Source organism: Plasmodium knowlesi (assembly GCF_000006355.2).
Source record: "Plasmodium knowlesi strain H genome assembly, chromosome: 4".
Taxonomy (NCBI): domain Eukaryota; phylum Apicomplexa; class Aconoidasida; order Haemosporida; family Plasmodiidae; genus Plasmodium; species Plasmodium knowlesi.
In genome coordinates, this window is record NC_011905.2 from 212,680 (window position 1) to 227,267 (window position 14,588).

Sequence of the window (14,588 nt, forward strand, 5' to 3'; positions counted from 1 at the left end):
TTACTCCAGGTGAGAGGAGACCCTCTGTTGTATTCCTGTCGCATCGTACAAGCTGAATGCATCTCTCTTTACAGAGGTTTGTTTCGAAAAGAAACGTAAACGTATGGAAAACAACCTACCGAGTACTGCATAATTAATTTGCCCACCGCCATCGTTAGAACTGCAACGTATGAGCCAAGACCAAGTTGTGCCTACGTGGGCCCTGTCCGTTCGGAGTTGTTAACTGTAAGAGGTCGCATCGATGGGGGTATCATCCTGGTGAATGTATTTCTCCACTTCCCCCATATTTGTATCTCCTCGTCATTTAAAAAATGAGGAGGAGCAGAAAAACAAAAGGATTGACAGATTGACAGGTTGACAGGTTGACAGATTGACAGGTTGACAGGTTGACAGGTTGACAGATTGACAGGTTGACAGGTTGACAGATTGACAGGTTGACAGGTTGACAGGTTGACAGATTGACAGGTTGACAGGTTGACAGATTGACAGGTTGACAGATTGATCAGTTGATCGGTTGACAGACATGTTAACAGAGTGAGAAAGAGACAAAGAAATAAAGCATCTGGATGAGACCCCTCAAAAGTGTATCCTTCCCGAAGTTAGTAGCAACATTAACATATCGCAATGATGCACATAGGTCTGATGCCATTTTTATCTGTGTGCCCGAAAGAGGTGATTCGCGCTGATAACCCCGAAGTTAAATTATATCCAGTGGCAACGTAAAGAAAGCACCATCGGGTGTATCCCTCTCCTCCTTTCACAAAACGAAAGACACGTTATTTCATCCGTAGGATGCCAATTAAATATACGCGTTCATTTTTAATATAAATTTTTTGAGTCCACAGGAAAATTCTCGCAAATCATCCTCCATTCATATTAGATATTTTTCTTTTTTGTGTAAAGCCCCTACATAGGTTGGTTTTCCCAGAGGGGGGGGTCTATCCATTTGCTCCACTTGTAACCAATACATCATCCACCTGGTTACCCCTTTTTTTTTTGTGTGTGTATTGTTGTTTCAGTGGAATTTACATTTTTTTTTTTTTTTTTTTTTTTTTTTTTTTTTTTTTTTTTGCACCTGATAAAGGGGAGGCCACCCATTCTCCAGCACTGCTTCAATATATGTATACTTCATTAACCCCATAGAGAGGTACATCTCACACCACGTGCAGGTGCAACACACACGTAACATCAGTACCACCCCCGCAAGAGGAAGGTCCTCAGCCAATTCTCCCCTTTCAATAATATCACAAATGAGAAAAAAAAAAAAAAAAAAAATAAATAAATAAATAAAAGCAGAACATGGATGATCATCACTTAGACGAGTTAGACGAAGGATCCAGGGGAATTCCCACCAAGAAAAAGAACTCAGAAAAGAAGCCCCCTCCAAAGGGGAAGACAAATAAAAGGGTCGAGGGATGGGACCCTCCACCGCATTCGCCGGAGCGCCGCGAAAACCAAGGTACAGTCGATCCCCAGGGAAACAACATCGTTAGTCGTGGCGAAGTGAATAACGACGGGGTGAAGCCAGAGCGGGAAGAATCTCCTTCTGGACAGCTCCGAAAGGAAAGCAAGGAGGCGAGCGACATCGTCAGTCAGAGTTCTGACCCCGACGGGAGTGACCCCCCCAGTGTTGTCAATGAGAATGAGAGTGTCGTTGCATCACAGAATGGGGACCAAATGAGCCACGGAGAAGTGTCTAGCAAAGGGGATGAGCTGATGGATGAAGAGAAACCAGGTGAAGATAATTCTATCGAAGAAGCAGCTAGTAAAATCACAAGCGAAAACAAATCGTTGGAAGGAAAACCATCAGAGGAAAAACCACCGGTAGACGACCAAAGCCGAGGGAGTCTCGCGCACAGGTCTGCCAAGTCGGGTAGTACAAATACCGAGAACGGCAATCTGATAAAGATAAATCAAAAGAGCGAAGAGTGGGAGCAACCAAAGAAATGGAGCTTGTCCCTTCTGCTCACAAATATAAAGTCCATGGTATTGACTAATTACATCTACGTAGCGAAACGGTGCGGAATGCCCAATCAGCCGAACAAACCAGGACCAGTACTTGCCATCAGTGTAGAAAAGGAAAATACAAACGAAGTTAAAAACATTATCGTGCAAACGCCATGTGCATATGAGAAGTATACTCTCAAGGGAAAGTTAATTCAACACAAAACACTCTACCCTTGTACAGTGACCTGTATGATGTATGGTAGTATCGGAGGTATCGGAAAGACTGTCATTTTGGGGCTACAAAATGGGTGCATACTAGTTTACAAAAGTATTGAATTTGAATGTATACTGAAGTTAAATACAAGAGAATGTCTGGAGAAATATTTTAAGAGCTCTTCTTCTACCAAGAAGCCTTTTAATAATTCACATGTTAAAAGTGGCACCATGGGTGTATTTAGTGGGACCAATGAACAGAGGGATTCGGGTAAATTTTCAACGCAGGGTGCCAACTCCAAGGACGAAGGAGAGGACTACAACGACCTTTCTTATCAGATTTCTGGGCTCTCAGTGAAGTCCACCTTTGCTAATTTTATCCACTGGATTATTGCGGGTAACATGCAGGGCTATATCTTCGTGTGGGAGGTGCCCAGTGGGAATATCATAAAAATCCTCGTGCACCCGCATCACTTGTTCAGCCACGTGAACGGGGGTTCCCGCTCCAGCGACGACGATAGCAGCGATGATAGCAGTGACAGCGGAGGTAGCAGTGATACTTCCGATCACGAGCATGGTCTCCATGGCCGCAAGGATAATCCCCCGGGAAAGAGAAAAAAGAAAAAAAAAAAAAAAAAAAAAAAAAAAGCTCTTCCAAATGGTAGCAACGGTGGGGAGGGTGAGAAAGTGATGGATGCATCATACGAAAAAGAGGAAGACGACGATGACGATGAAAGCGATGATGAAGAGGAAGGCTGCTTCACCCTCGAAGACGAAGATCTCTCCAGTAAGCCGGACGGGGAAGAGAACTCGAGCGAATTCTCCGGCGACAACTACTTGAGCGACTCGGACGAAAATTACAACTCTAGCGATGAGGACAACGATAACAGAGGGGATGACGCCACATCCATACGAATGTTACATGGTAGGAAGAAGAAAAAAAAAAAAAAAAAAAAAAGAGAGAGAAATGCGCCAAACAAATGCTATGTGTCAGCTATATTAGCAGTCACACATAAGTATGAATTGTGGGTCGCATTCGGAAGTGGCTACATAGCAGTTTACGATTTATACGACTTCCAGTTACTTCTCTACACATGTATTTCGAAGAGCCCTATCATGGATTTAAAGTATTCCAAACTTTTGGAAGATGTCTTCTTACTAATAGGCAATAATTACATTTCTGTATGGGATACAAAAACACTCAAACAAATTAAAAAGGTACCCACAAGCCACGTTACAAAAAAAAACTCCTCCCTGTCTACCTTATACCTTTTGGAACGCCCAACTTTCTGGAAATGCAAGAAAGTTGTTCTCATTGCAGGCTGTAATGATGGATCCATCTCCGTGACAAATGTTACGAAAAAGATGGATGGAGATTTGACCTTCTCCTATGTGCGTACATACGAGAAGCACTTCGAACCTTATGTCCCCATAAGTTATATTTGCATCCACCCCAGTATCAACGCGGCCTTTGTCGGAGATGCCAGTGGCGTCGTCTTTACGGTTCCTAGAATTCTGAACACGCTCAAGCACGAGGATACTCAAAGGTGAAATGAAGCTGAAGCGGAATCTCGTTAAACGTCCCTACAAGGATTGACGTCGCTGCTAAGCTGATGTGAACCACCATCTGTTGCTGGCGCTTCCATGGAGATGCCACCTCTTAGGTAGTGTACCCTTCAACATTTTTTTTTTTTTTTTTTTTTTTTTTTTTTTTTTTTTTTTGTGAAACACCATTTTAAATATCATCAAAATGAAAACCGTTTTGAACATAATTTTGTTTGGATCCACCAAGCGTATGCACAAGTGACGAGTTAAGGGGAGTCATCGGAAGGCGCATTCTTACTTTGCCCTTTTTCCTTGCTCCCCTTAGGGGAATGCGCATATCGTTACGTGGGGGACGAACCAATACCCCAACGAGTTATATCAGAGATTATTGCTTTTTTAGGCAAAAAAAGAAAAAAAAAAAAAAAAACGAGAAAGTGCTTCCTTCCCCACAATGTTACAAAGCGGATTGCTCCATTCATATCGTTACAACTCCCGCTCAAATTATCTTAAAAGACAAATTAGGGTTCAAGACGCAGCAGAGACATGTGCAGAAATGGTCATCCCTTTGTGGTGATAAGCACCAAAAGAGCATATGCATAGAGACAAAAAAAAAAAGAGGTGAAATGAAGCATTTTTTTGGGGTCTCTCGTCTCGCACTGATCATATGTACTTGACGGGATGCACCATTTAAGTTGAAACAAACAATTGAACGCGAATGCGGAGGTGGTTAGGTGGGTCCATCGCCCCACCACGGTAGCTCCACTCAAGTGAAGCGCTACTCCACGGTTTACACTAAATGGGGAAAATGGGCTCCTCTCTACCGCTAAGGTGATCCTAAACCCTTTGCCATGCCCATCTCCAGCATCTTATAATCCTTGTGATGACTTAGTTGGTTTATAAGGTTAAACTCACACATCTTAAGGTAGTCCATATCGTAGCTCTTGTTACCCTCCTGCTTCACCACTAGAAGCAGTTTACTGAGCTCCTTTTGTCTGTTATTCCTCTCCTGAAATGCGCTCCTTCTTTCCTGGCTTACATCCTTTAAATATTCATTTTTTTTATCCATCCATAAATTAAACTTTTTTTCCACGTTCGCTTTAAGATTTACTTTACTTTGCAGTTGTTCCTCCATTTTTTTCACTTCATCTTCGAGTATGTCACGCTCTAACGTGTACATCTTTGCGCTCTCCTTCAGTAGCTTCAACTTCACTTCCAGCTTAGAGCTAAACTGCTCTTTGAATTTGGATTCGCTCCTCTGCATACTTAACTTTTTAACATTGTTGCAAAGGTGCCACTGTAATAGTTCCCTTTGCTTTTGAAGTAGATTCAATTGCTTCTTTAGGGCCTCATGTTCCTCTTCTTCCTTTCTCAGTATGTTCTGCAACGCACTGTAATTTTTCACCAATTTGTGATCCTCCTTGTTCCAATGGGGGTTCTTCATACCCTGCTCGTACATTATCCCGTTCGAGTACAGCATCCCCTTTGAGTCCAGATAGCGCACCTTCTTCGCGCTTTTCCCTCTCATTTTGTAGACAGAAATCTGATCCCACGGGGATGCTCAATATAAGGAAAAATGAGCACAGGAAAATTACACACGAGAAGGTGAGCAGGGCGATTCCGACAATGGGGTACCAAATCGTGTAAGCAAAAAAAAAAAAAAAAAAAAAAAAAATCCCTGCTGAGTATAAACGCCCCTTTTCCTGCTTCAAACCGAAGACTTCGTTTTCAGAGAGGAAGAAAATTATGTCGTCTTCCTTTTGCTAGAATAGTCCAATACACACACCGCTCTCATTTCAACAACCTTAGTAATGCTTTGTAGGTGTCCAACACACTGGGAACTACGAAGGAGTGTATCCGCTCAACGCGCACGGAACAGAGGAAAATTGTTCATTGCGTCTATTTAAAAATGGGGTAATGCTTTATTTTAAAGTACTAAGCAGAGACCCGTTCGATTATTCACTAATGTTGAGTTTCTTCAGGATGCATTGCGCATAGTTGGCGAAATGCAAATGCAAACAGTTCTTTCACTTTCGGTAACGAGCAACGGTTATTATTACTTACTAGCCTTATTCTCCCATAAGACTGTTTTATCTTCACATTGGAAGAATAGTTTTGCACACAATTTTGCGTAAAATAGCTATTTTTTTTTTTTTTTTCTCTCCCAGTTTCCTGAACTGTTCATATTTTTTTTAAGGCAAAACAACGCCTTTTTTTTTTTTTTTTTTTCTCTCTCTCTTTTAGCTAGCCAAAAAGGGAAATACGAATTTTAACACAACAATTCTTGATGTTGCTCAATAGACTAATGAGCATGGAAGTGGGCAATTTTTTCTTACGTTCGAAAAGAGATAGGATGGATTTACAGATCGAACTAGTGAAGAAGCTAACCAATGGTGTAAATCTCAGGGGGGGGGTAGACACATTGAGTGTGTATCATTCAAAGCTTTCTTTGTCCTTTGTGCGAGGGAACAATCGGTGTAATTACCTTGTGCACACGAAAGAAGAAAAAATGATATGTTGCTCTAACTGAACAGGTCTTTGCTCATTTGCACAGAACGGAGGTGATAGTAGCTACACGGTACGTGGTCGTGCGGGGAGTGTCCCCAAGAGATACCCATTCTGCACACCAGTTGGCCAGGTTATAAAATGCCAATGTTCTCCACCAGTGGAATGTGCCTCATGTGTGATTCTTCATTCAACGAGGCAAATTAGATTTATAATGACAGTGATCAACAACGATGTGTGAGCAGGAAATATGCTTTGCGCCATTTTGTGCACCCGTTTTGTCGCAGCAGTAAAGCGAAATGGTGGAATGGACCGAAGCCTCGAAGGGGCCTTTCCTTCTGCGTTCTGTCACACTATGTATGCATGAATTGATTCGCATAATTGCGCCTTTATGGAATAACCCGCCTGATAATTATATCCTTTCCGACGAGGCTAAGCACAAAGCTGGGCGGATTTCAGTTCCATTTTAACCGAGCCATAAAGGAATAGTATGGTCATCAACTTTTAAATAGAAAAAGTTCCTCCTCTGTGTTTCTCCATCCACTTTAATTGCTTTGTACGTCATTATATTGTTCGTTCCTTCATATGTTCATTTGTTCATTTTTGTATTTTTTTTTTTTTTTTTTTTTCAACTTGGCGTACAGAAACGTTTGTTGGTTCCTCCCTTCGTCTGCGTTAAGTTAAATTTTGTGTTCGCGCATTTGACCCGTGTACACAGCGTATGCTACGAAGTGAAATGAAGTGAATTTTTTTTTTCTTCCCATTTTTTTGCTTTCCTTGTCATTTTATTCTCTTCGCCTTTTCTTTCTACTTTCTTCCCATTTTGGTTACCATTTTGCTGGCCACTTTTTTCCTGTCATTTTTCTTGCGCCCGTGCGCGCCTGTTTTCGCTTTTCCTAATATGATTGCGCTGGCGGACGCCCCTTCCTCTGCTTTTTCGCATCTTCGCTCCATCCAAACTGATAGCCTTTCCACCTCGCGTTAAAAATGATCGAACCGCAACGGAAGTGAAGCACGGTCGAAGCTGAGTGATATGTATATGTATGTGCGTGTAAATATGCACGCGTATGCATAGGGCTGTGCGTAGAGGTACAAGAGCAGACACATACACTAGCATATATACGAGTATATATACGCGCGTATGTACACGTATCCTGTACCTTTGCGCTCCGAGCACACAGGCGCATTTAGCAACTTTCCTATATGCGAACCTACACCTACAAACCTGTAATCCCTCAGTCAAACGCGGGGAAACGCAACTGTGCATGCAGCCAAGCCTCAGAATAATGCCTTGTTCTCACTCAATTATGTATAATGGGGATAATTGGCTCTTCATTAGCTAGCAACATAGAAGATGACTTTCGCACCGATCACCATGTAAGTGTACACATACCTTTTCAACACATTCATCACTACCCCTACCGATGGGATGTGTAAAGCCTCTACTTGTAGATCCCTTCTGCGTCCATTATGTGAGAAAACTTTTTTTTAAAAATGCCCACGCACAGGCATGCACAAATGAAGCGCTGTTTCATTTTTTATGTGCCAGCGAGATAGGACACGTCCACATTTTATCGGCCTTGCCATGTCTGCTAATATACCCCCATTATTTGTACACCTGCACTTTTTTTTTTTTTTTTTTTTTTTTTTTTTGTAACTGCAGCCCCGATCGATTTCGTTCAGCTCACCCATAATCAATGTAAGTGCAGATGAGTTAATTTCGTGAAGAAAGGGTATGCGGGAAGGAAAACCCCCCACCCCCACCCCGATTAGCGGTGTTGAGCAATTCCATAGGAGGCTTTGTGCCCGTTGAGTGTCTCATCAATATTATTCCCCCGGTGGAACACAATGTCTTTTCTCCACCTTTCCCTCGCAGCGAACCGATAATGAGCACCTGTATGACCTAATCTCTCAAGGACCCAACATAAACATCCAGAGGACCTCGGTTGTGAGGAACTCTGTGAACCTGCGTCGAAAGACATTAAAAATTATCAACCATGGGAACAACGTGTATCTGATAAACTTCATTTTTGATGCCTTGTACGATGTGGAGATATCTATATATTTCTGTTGCAAGGAGGAGTTTTCGGAAAATCGGGAGGCGTTGTAAGTGCATATTCCCAGAAGTGTAACCCTCTTGGTCAAGGAGGGGAAGAACAACCCTCCTTCACTCCACCGCGTTCTTTTTTATTTTATTTATTATTATTTTTTTTTCTCTCCCCGCCCCTGGACACAGCTACACGCCCACAAAGTATCCCACAGTGACGAACATATACCCGAAGGATATAAACCAGATTTACATGAGCAGTCCGAGTGACGCCATCAATTTGAATGTCATCGATGTGAATGATTTGAAATGCAAGCCCAGTTACGAGTACATTGTCCCCATTTTGATTGTGCTAAGAGCACTTGGCGCACCCATTCCACAGGCTCAATACAACTTTGCCTACCTGCAAGAGGACGAAGTGAAGGACAACGCCCACTGTGCCGACAAGTACAAACTTGTGCTTTATAAACAGAAGATTCAGTTTGGCAATCGGTACTTCGAGGTCCAGGAAATTTTCGGCATCGAGAAGTCCAAGGCACCACAACCCGACGCCGTGAGCAACTTCTTGTCCGGCAGGTGCGTGTTCGCGCGTGGATACGTGGCACGCTCGCATAAGCGCTATGCTAATTTGTGCGACCTTTATTTTGCCTCCTATTTTATTTGCCCAATTTGTTCCTAACCCCACCCCCCTCCCACATTTCGCAGAGAGTGTGTGATATGCCTGACGGAGGAGAGAGATACCGCCATACTGCCCTGCAGACACATGTGCCTGTGCAACGTGGTAATTAGAGTGGAGTTCTGGTGCGGGCACGCAACTGCGCCTGTACATGGTTTCGCAATGAGGTGCACTATGTATTTATCTCTACTTTATTTCACTTTATTTTTTTATTTTTTTTATTTTCACTTCCACCCTGCAGTGCGCAAACGTAGTCAGAATGCAGAACACCAAGTGCCCCATTTGTCGACAAGGTAAGGCAGATCGACCCCCCCCTCCCCTCCTGACGCGTGCACGTGCAACCGCTGGGGAAAGGCCAAAAGGAACGAACCAAACAAGTGTTAGTCGATTCATTTGTAATAACCCATCCCCAATCACGACCCCCCATTCTTAACGTTTCCGGTTAATATTTCCTTTGTAGACGTCCGCGGTTTGTTGCAAATCAACATAGACAACAAGCGGGACACCGTGCCAGAAGGAAAGAGCAGTATATGAGGAAGGCATCATACATATGATCAAGCGTGCACAATTGTACCTTTTTTTTTTTTTTTTTAATTCCCGCTTTCATGCATCGACGTGTGCAAGACGACGCTTTTACTTCTTAACCTGATTTCTTCCCCTTTTTTCTTTTTCTTTTTCTTTTTTGCAATTTTAAGCTAATTTTTTAAAGTTATTTTTGTGGCTAGCCAGCTAGCTTTTTTTTTTTTTTTTTTTTTTCTGCATAGTGAAATGTGCACATGGCTATTCAACCCTACTGGGATGAGACGCAACAACAATTATAATAAATGAGTTTGACCGTTCACTTGGAGGGAGTTATACCTATTAGGCAATGTATAGAAGTTTGTTATTCCTCGTTGCCAAGGCTACCTTGCCATAGGTGGACTTACCCCACGGTGGGCATCATCCCAAATGATGCCCTTCACACAGTTCTGTGCTAAATTTGCACGTTACCAAAGCAGGATCCCCCATTAAAAGAAAAAAAAAAAAAAAAACGACGCAATAATTTTATCAAACAGGGAAAGTGATCCAATCAGCGTGTGTACAGCGCTTTGCTGATCAAACGCGCAAGGCTTCCATAATTCCTCATCTGATGAAGATATATGAAAAACAGGTGGTAGCCTCTCTTGGGTGTTCATTATCCTCTCTTTTGCATAGCGACGGCGATTGATGATGATTCTTTTTATTGCTCAGTTGTTGGCCTCCCTAACATATGACAGTGTATATATATGCATATGCTATACCTATGAAGCGTCGGGGGGGCCTGTAGCGAAATGATGGAAATAGGTGGCTTGGTGGCCAAGGGGAGAGATAAAGCGTCCTAGTGGCTTGACCACACCCATTCGCGAGCGAAACAACGCAGTTATAATCATAATTTGTAAAAAAGGAAAAAACGAATTTGCGAGAAAAAAAAAAAATCAGCATGCTTGCATGGTGAAATAATAATCTGAGATGTTGAAGGCAACCTCTTCTTTCTTGGCATTCGCACAGGTTTTCAAAAAGCGTATGCGTGACCCCCCGCTGGGTGACAACAAATAGGAGTAAAAATCTGTGCACACTGCAACAAACATTGAAAATGCTTTCGCAAAGGAGAGCGAACAGAGCAAAAAATAAATAAATAAATAAAGCAAAACGAAGCAGAATAAAATAAAGTAATATATTAAGTTAAATTCGTATAAGATGCGAAAAAGGCAGAACAAATGGTAAACAAGAGCTATATGTAATGTATATATATATATATATTTTTTTTTTTTTTTTTTTTTTTTTTGAACCATTTATTTTGATCTACCATGTTGTGCCCACAAGCACAGGCACCCATACATCGGGTGGTATGCGCTGAGCCCATAGATTTTTTCTGCAGGAGTCGCTAATTAGGTGTAGGGTTGCATTCGCAATTTTGTATTGCGCCTTCTCTCAATACCATTAGATTTTTAGTCAGAACAAAAAGGGAGACTCGCCAAGCGGTTAGCCATCCCCGACGGAGTTGCCACGACCACAGGCACATCCTCATGCTAACTGTCCGCGTTAACTGCTCATATACACAACATGTATTTGTACGCCACTTAAGGTGCTCCGAAAAGGGGGGGGGTGATAAAAACGAGCTAAACATGTACTCCGGACGAACCGAAATAAGCGAGAATATAATGCAGAACCGATGGCAACCGAACCAGTGAAGAAAAAAAAAAAAAAAAAAAAAAAAAGTGCCTGACCAATTGAATAAGAGAAGCAAAGTAGCAAAACAGTTAAAAAAAAAAAAAAAAAAATACAGAAGAAAGGGATACCTTTTTTTTTTTCCTTTCGAGGTCATTCAATAAACAGAATTTTTCTTTTTTTCTTTTTTCCTTCTTATTTAAATATAAAAAAAAAAAAATATAAAATAATTGTACAAACGCATGTAACATAATCCACGCATGTGTTTGCACCTACATGCGAGCGTAGATACTCACCCGAACGCTCAGAGTTGCGTTTTTTTCTATCCCTCTGTATCTATAGTCCTTGACTATACTACCCCTTTGCACGCCCCTACGCAGAGGAAGTGTTTGGTGGCACGCAAAAGGGCCAAGTAACGCAAAGCCGCGCAGGGCAATACAAAGAAGTTTTGCCTATCGCAGCTCCGCATAAGGCAGATCCTTAAAATATAATCCTGTGAAGAAGCGTACCTCGTTCACCGCCGCAGGTATATGTAGCAAATTTAAGTGTAACTCCCCACACACACACACTCCATAAAACAAAACGCCCTTCTGCCCTCCGTCACACGCACCTCAAAATGCTCGTGTATAGCCTTCTTTTCACTATCGCGTACTTGATCTGTATAGCGACCTCCTGCGCCCAGAGTTTGAAGGGCCTCAGTTATTCCAATGTGGCAACGAAGTCGACCAAGGTTGGCGAGTCAGATGTGTACGTAGGTCGCGATGAGCGCCAGGATGCAGTGACCCATAATTATGAACACTTATTCCCACTGTTGCATGAAAAGGCCAAGTCGATGGCAAACGAGGTAGCCATCACTGAGCTAGAAGATTCCGAAGTAAAAAGAGAAACCACCTTTGGAGAATTGTTCGAGCAGGCTCTAAGCTTAAGTCAATACCTTAACACCGAGGATGGAGGAATACCGACGAAAAAATATAACGAAGAATGCAACAAGGGGGAATTCAAACTTTTGGGAATTTATGGGTCGAATTCGAAGAACTGGTTGGTGGCCGACTTAGCATCCATGGTTAGCGGAGTCACATCCCTCGTGATGCACTCCAAGTTTAGCATTGATGAAGTTTGCGAAATATTGAACGAAAGCAAACTGGAGTGGCTATGTATCGACCTCAACTTGGTAGATTCGTTGTTAGAGAAGAAGGATAAATTACCGTACTTAAAAAAACTGCTTATATTAGACACACTAAATCATAGCGGAAATACAGGAAGGAGAGTGAACCGCCCAGGGGCCCCCCCAGAAACGCAGGAACAGAAGGAGAAACGAGAAAAAGCAGAAAAACTGGAAAAGGAAAATAGTGATCTATTTAAAAAAATGAAAGCCAAAGCGGAAGAACTAGGAGTAAGTATGTGTGAGATAAACGACTTCACAAAGGACAAGGTACCCACATATAAGGTCGTAAGCCAACATGATCCAGAACACATATCTACAATTGTCTATACATCCGGCACATCGGGAAAACCAAAGGGAGTTATGTTAAGTAATAGAGCCCTCTACTTCACAGTCGTACCAGTGAGCAAATGGAGTATCTTTTTAAAGTTCAATCCAAAACAGCATTTCTCGTATTTACCCCTTTCACATATATATGAACGATCCATAGCGTACTTAAGTTTTTATCGAGGAATGCAAATAAGAATATGGAGCAAAGACTTAGCACTCTTTTCGAAGGATCTATCTGAATCAGGTGCCAACATCATTGTAGGTGTGCCCAAAGTATTCAACAGATTGTACACAACCATCATGTCTGAGATTGCAAAGTTACCTGCACATAAAAGATTCATGGTGGAAAAAATAATTGCTTTACGTAGAAGAAATAATTATGGAGGATTTTCAAAATTTTTAGAGAATATGACTCACGTGTCACAAAAAATAAAAGATAAAATCAACCCCACATTAGATGTATTCTTTAGTGGAGGTGGAAAAATATCACCCAAGGTGGAAAGAGATCTAAGTGTTTTACTCAACATCAATTTCTACCAAGGCTATGGACTCACTGAGACAACTGGACCCATCATGGTACAACATCAGAGAGACAATTCCACAAATAGCATTGGAGGACCTGTTTCCCCCCATGTACAGTACAAAGTTGTCACATGGGAAAAGTACGACGCGAAGGGCAGGCCACCAAGAGGTGAATTACTCCTAAAGGGGCAACAACTATTCAGTGGCTACTTCCTTCGTCCAGAACAAACCAAAAGTGCATTTACAAAAGATAAATTTTACAAAACAGGAGATGTTGTACAGATAAACAAAGATGGATCCATTACCTTTTTAGATAGGTCCAAAGGTCTAGTGAAATTATCACAAGGAGAGTACATCGAGACGGAAATGCTTAACAATTTGTACTCAGACATCGATTTTGTCAATCACTGTGTTGTGTATGGTGATGATTCCATGGATGGACCACTTGCAATTATAAATGTAGATAAGGATTTATTCGCAAAATGTTTGGAAAGAGATGGTGTCCTAAAACAACAAGGAATAAGCACTGCTGATTTCTTGAAGAGTATAAATGACCAGACACTCAACAAGGAGGAGTATCTAAAATACGTTAGAGAAAAAATGCTAGATATGTATAAGACAACCAACTTGAATCGCTACAACATTATAAATGATATTTACCTCACCTGCAAACTCTGGGACACCTCCAACTACCTCACCCCTACATTCAAGGTTCGAACCTTCTACGTCTTTAAGGACTTTAAATCCTTCATTGATAAAGTAAAAAAGAGATACACCGATAAAATGAAAGCCAAGAATAAATAATTGCGCCGGATGTAGCCATTAGGTCAAGCACAAATTTTTACAAATGAGCCTCCCCTGAAAATAATAGAATAAAAACCCTACTCAACTCCATACGTGTTGGAACCATCTCTTCTGTGGTACAACACCGCTACAGTTTCTTTTTTTTTTTTTTTTTTTTTTTTTTTTTGTGCGTACAAGTAGAGGGGCCCCTCTGAATGAGCGGCGAGAAAGACGCCATCAATAAGTAGTAGGCCATGTAAAGACAGAGTGCCTAAATACCAAGTTCTCTGTGCCTCTCCCCCACACGTGCGGCCATGCGATCGTGTTAGGATAACGTTGTATCATATTGTACAGTGTCCTTTACCTTTTTGTCATCCTTCAGCTTTAATATATATATATATATATTTTTTTTTTTTTTTTTTTGATTTTTCCTTCATTCGAGCCGCCGCCCCACTGTAGGAAGGCTAATCGCATGAATATTTGTAGGCACCTTTTCCCTCGTCGTCATGTTAGCCCAATCTCGTGCGCACGCGGGGCAACGGCGGATTTTTGTATACGCCTATCTGTCCCGTTCGTTTCGTCACTTGATCTCTCCACGTTTTCTTTGCGTAAGTTTATTTGTGCCACCTCAGTGGAGTGCAACACACACCGGGAAAAACTTAACATATGGTATA

General features: G+C 41.8%; 4 protein-coding genes across 4 annotated transcripts; 3 read left to right on the forward strand and 1 right to left on the reverse strand.

Annotated features, from left to right (window-relative positions):
- Positions 1-1,299: 1,299 nt before the first annotated feature.
- PKNH_0405500 (conserved Plasmodium protein, unknown function) lies at positions 1,300-3,711 on the forward strand (the record flags this gene model as incomplete). Its single annotated transcript, XM_002257844.2, has 1 exon — positions 1,300-3,711. The coding sequence occupies one exon, from the start codon at positions 1,300-1,302 to the stop codon at positions 3,709-3,711; it is 2,412 nt and encodes an 803-aa protein (XP_002257880.2).
- An 817-nt stretch (positions 3,712-4,528) lies between these two features.
- On the reverse strand, positions 4,529-5,230 carry PKNH_0405600 (conserved Plasmodium protein, unknown function; the record flags this gene model as incomplete). The annotated part of the gene is made up of 1 exon (XM_002257845.1): positions 4,529-5,230. One exon carries the CDS (start codon positions 5,228-5,230, stop codon positions 4,529-4,531), a length of 702 nt encoding a protein of 233 aa, XP_002257881.1.
- A 2,291-nt stretch (positions 5,231-7,521) lies between these two features.
- Positions 7,522-9,464, forward strand: PKNH_0405700 (RING zinc finger protein, putative; the record flags this gene model as incomplete). Its single annotated transcript, XM_002257846.1, has 7 exons — positions 7,522-7,584; positions 7,871-7,906; positions 8,084-8,313; positions 8,444-8,830; positions 8,960-9,035; positions 9,172-9,223; positions 9,391-9,464. 7 exons carry the CDS (start codon positions 7,522-7,524, stop codon positions 9,462-9,464), a joined length of 918 nt encoding a protein of 305 aa, XP_002257882.1.
- A 2,269-nt stretch (positions 9,465-11,733) lies between these two features.
- Positions 11,734-13,935, forward strand: PKNH_0405800 (acyl-CoA synthetase, putative; the record flags this gene model as incomplete). The annotated part of the gene is made up of 1 exon (XM_002257847.1): positions 11,734-13,935. The coding sequence occupies one exon, from the start codon at positions 11,734-11,736 to the stop codon at positions 13,933-13,935; it is 2,202 nt and encodes a 733-aa protein (XP_002257883.1).
- Positions 13,936-14,588: the final 653 nt, after the last annotated feature.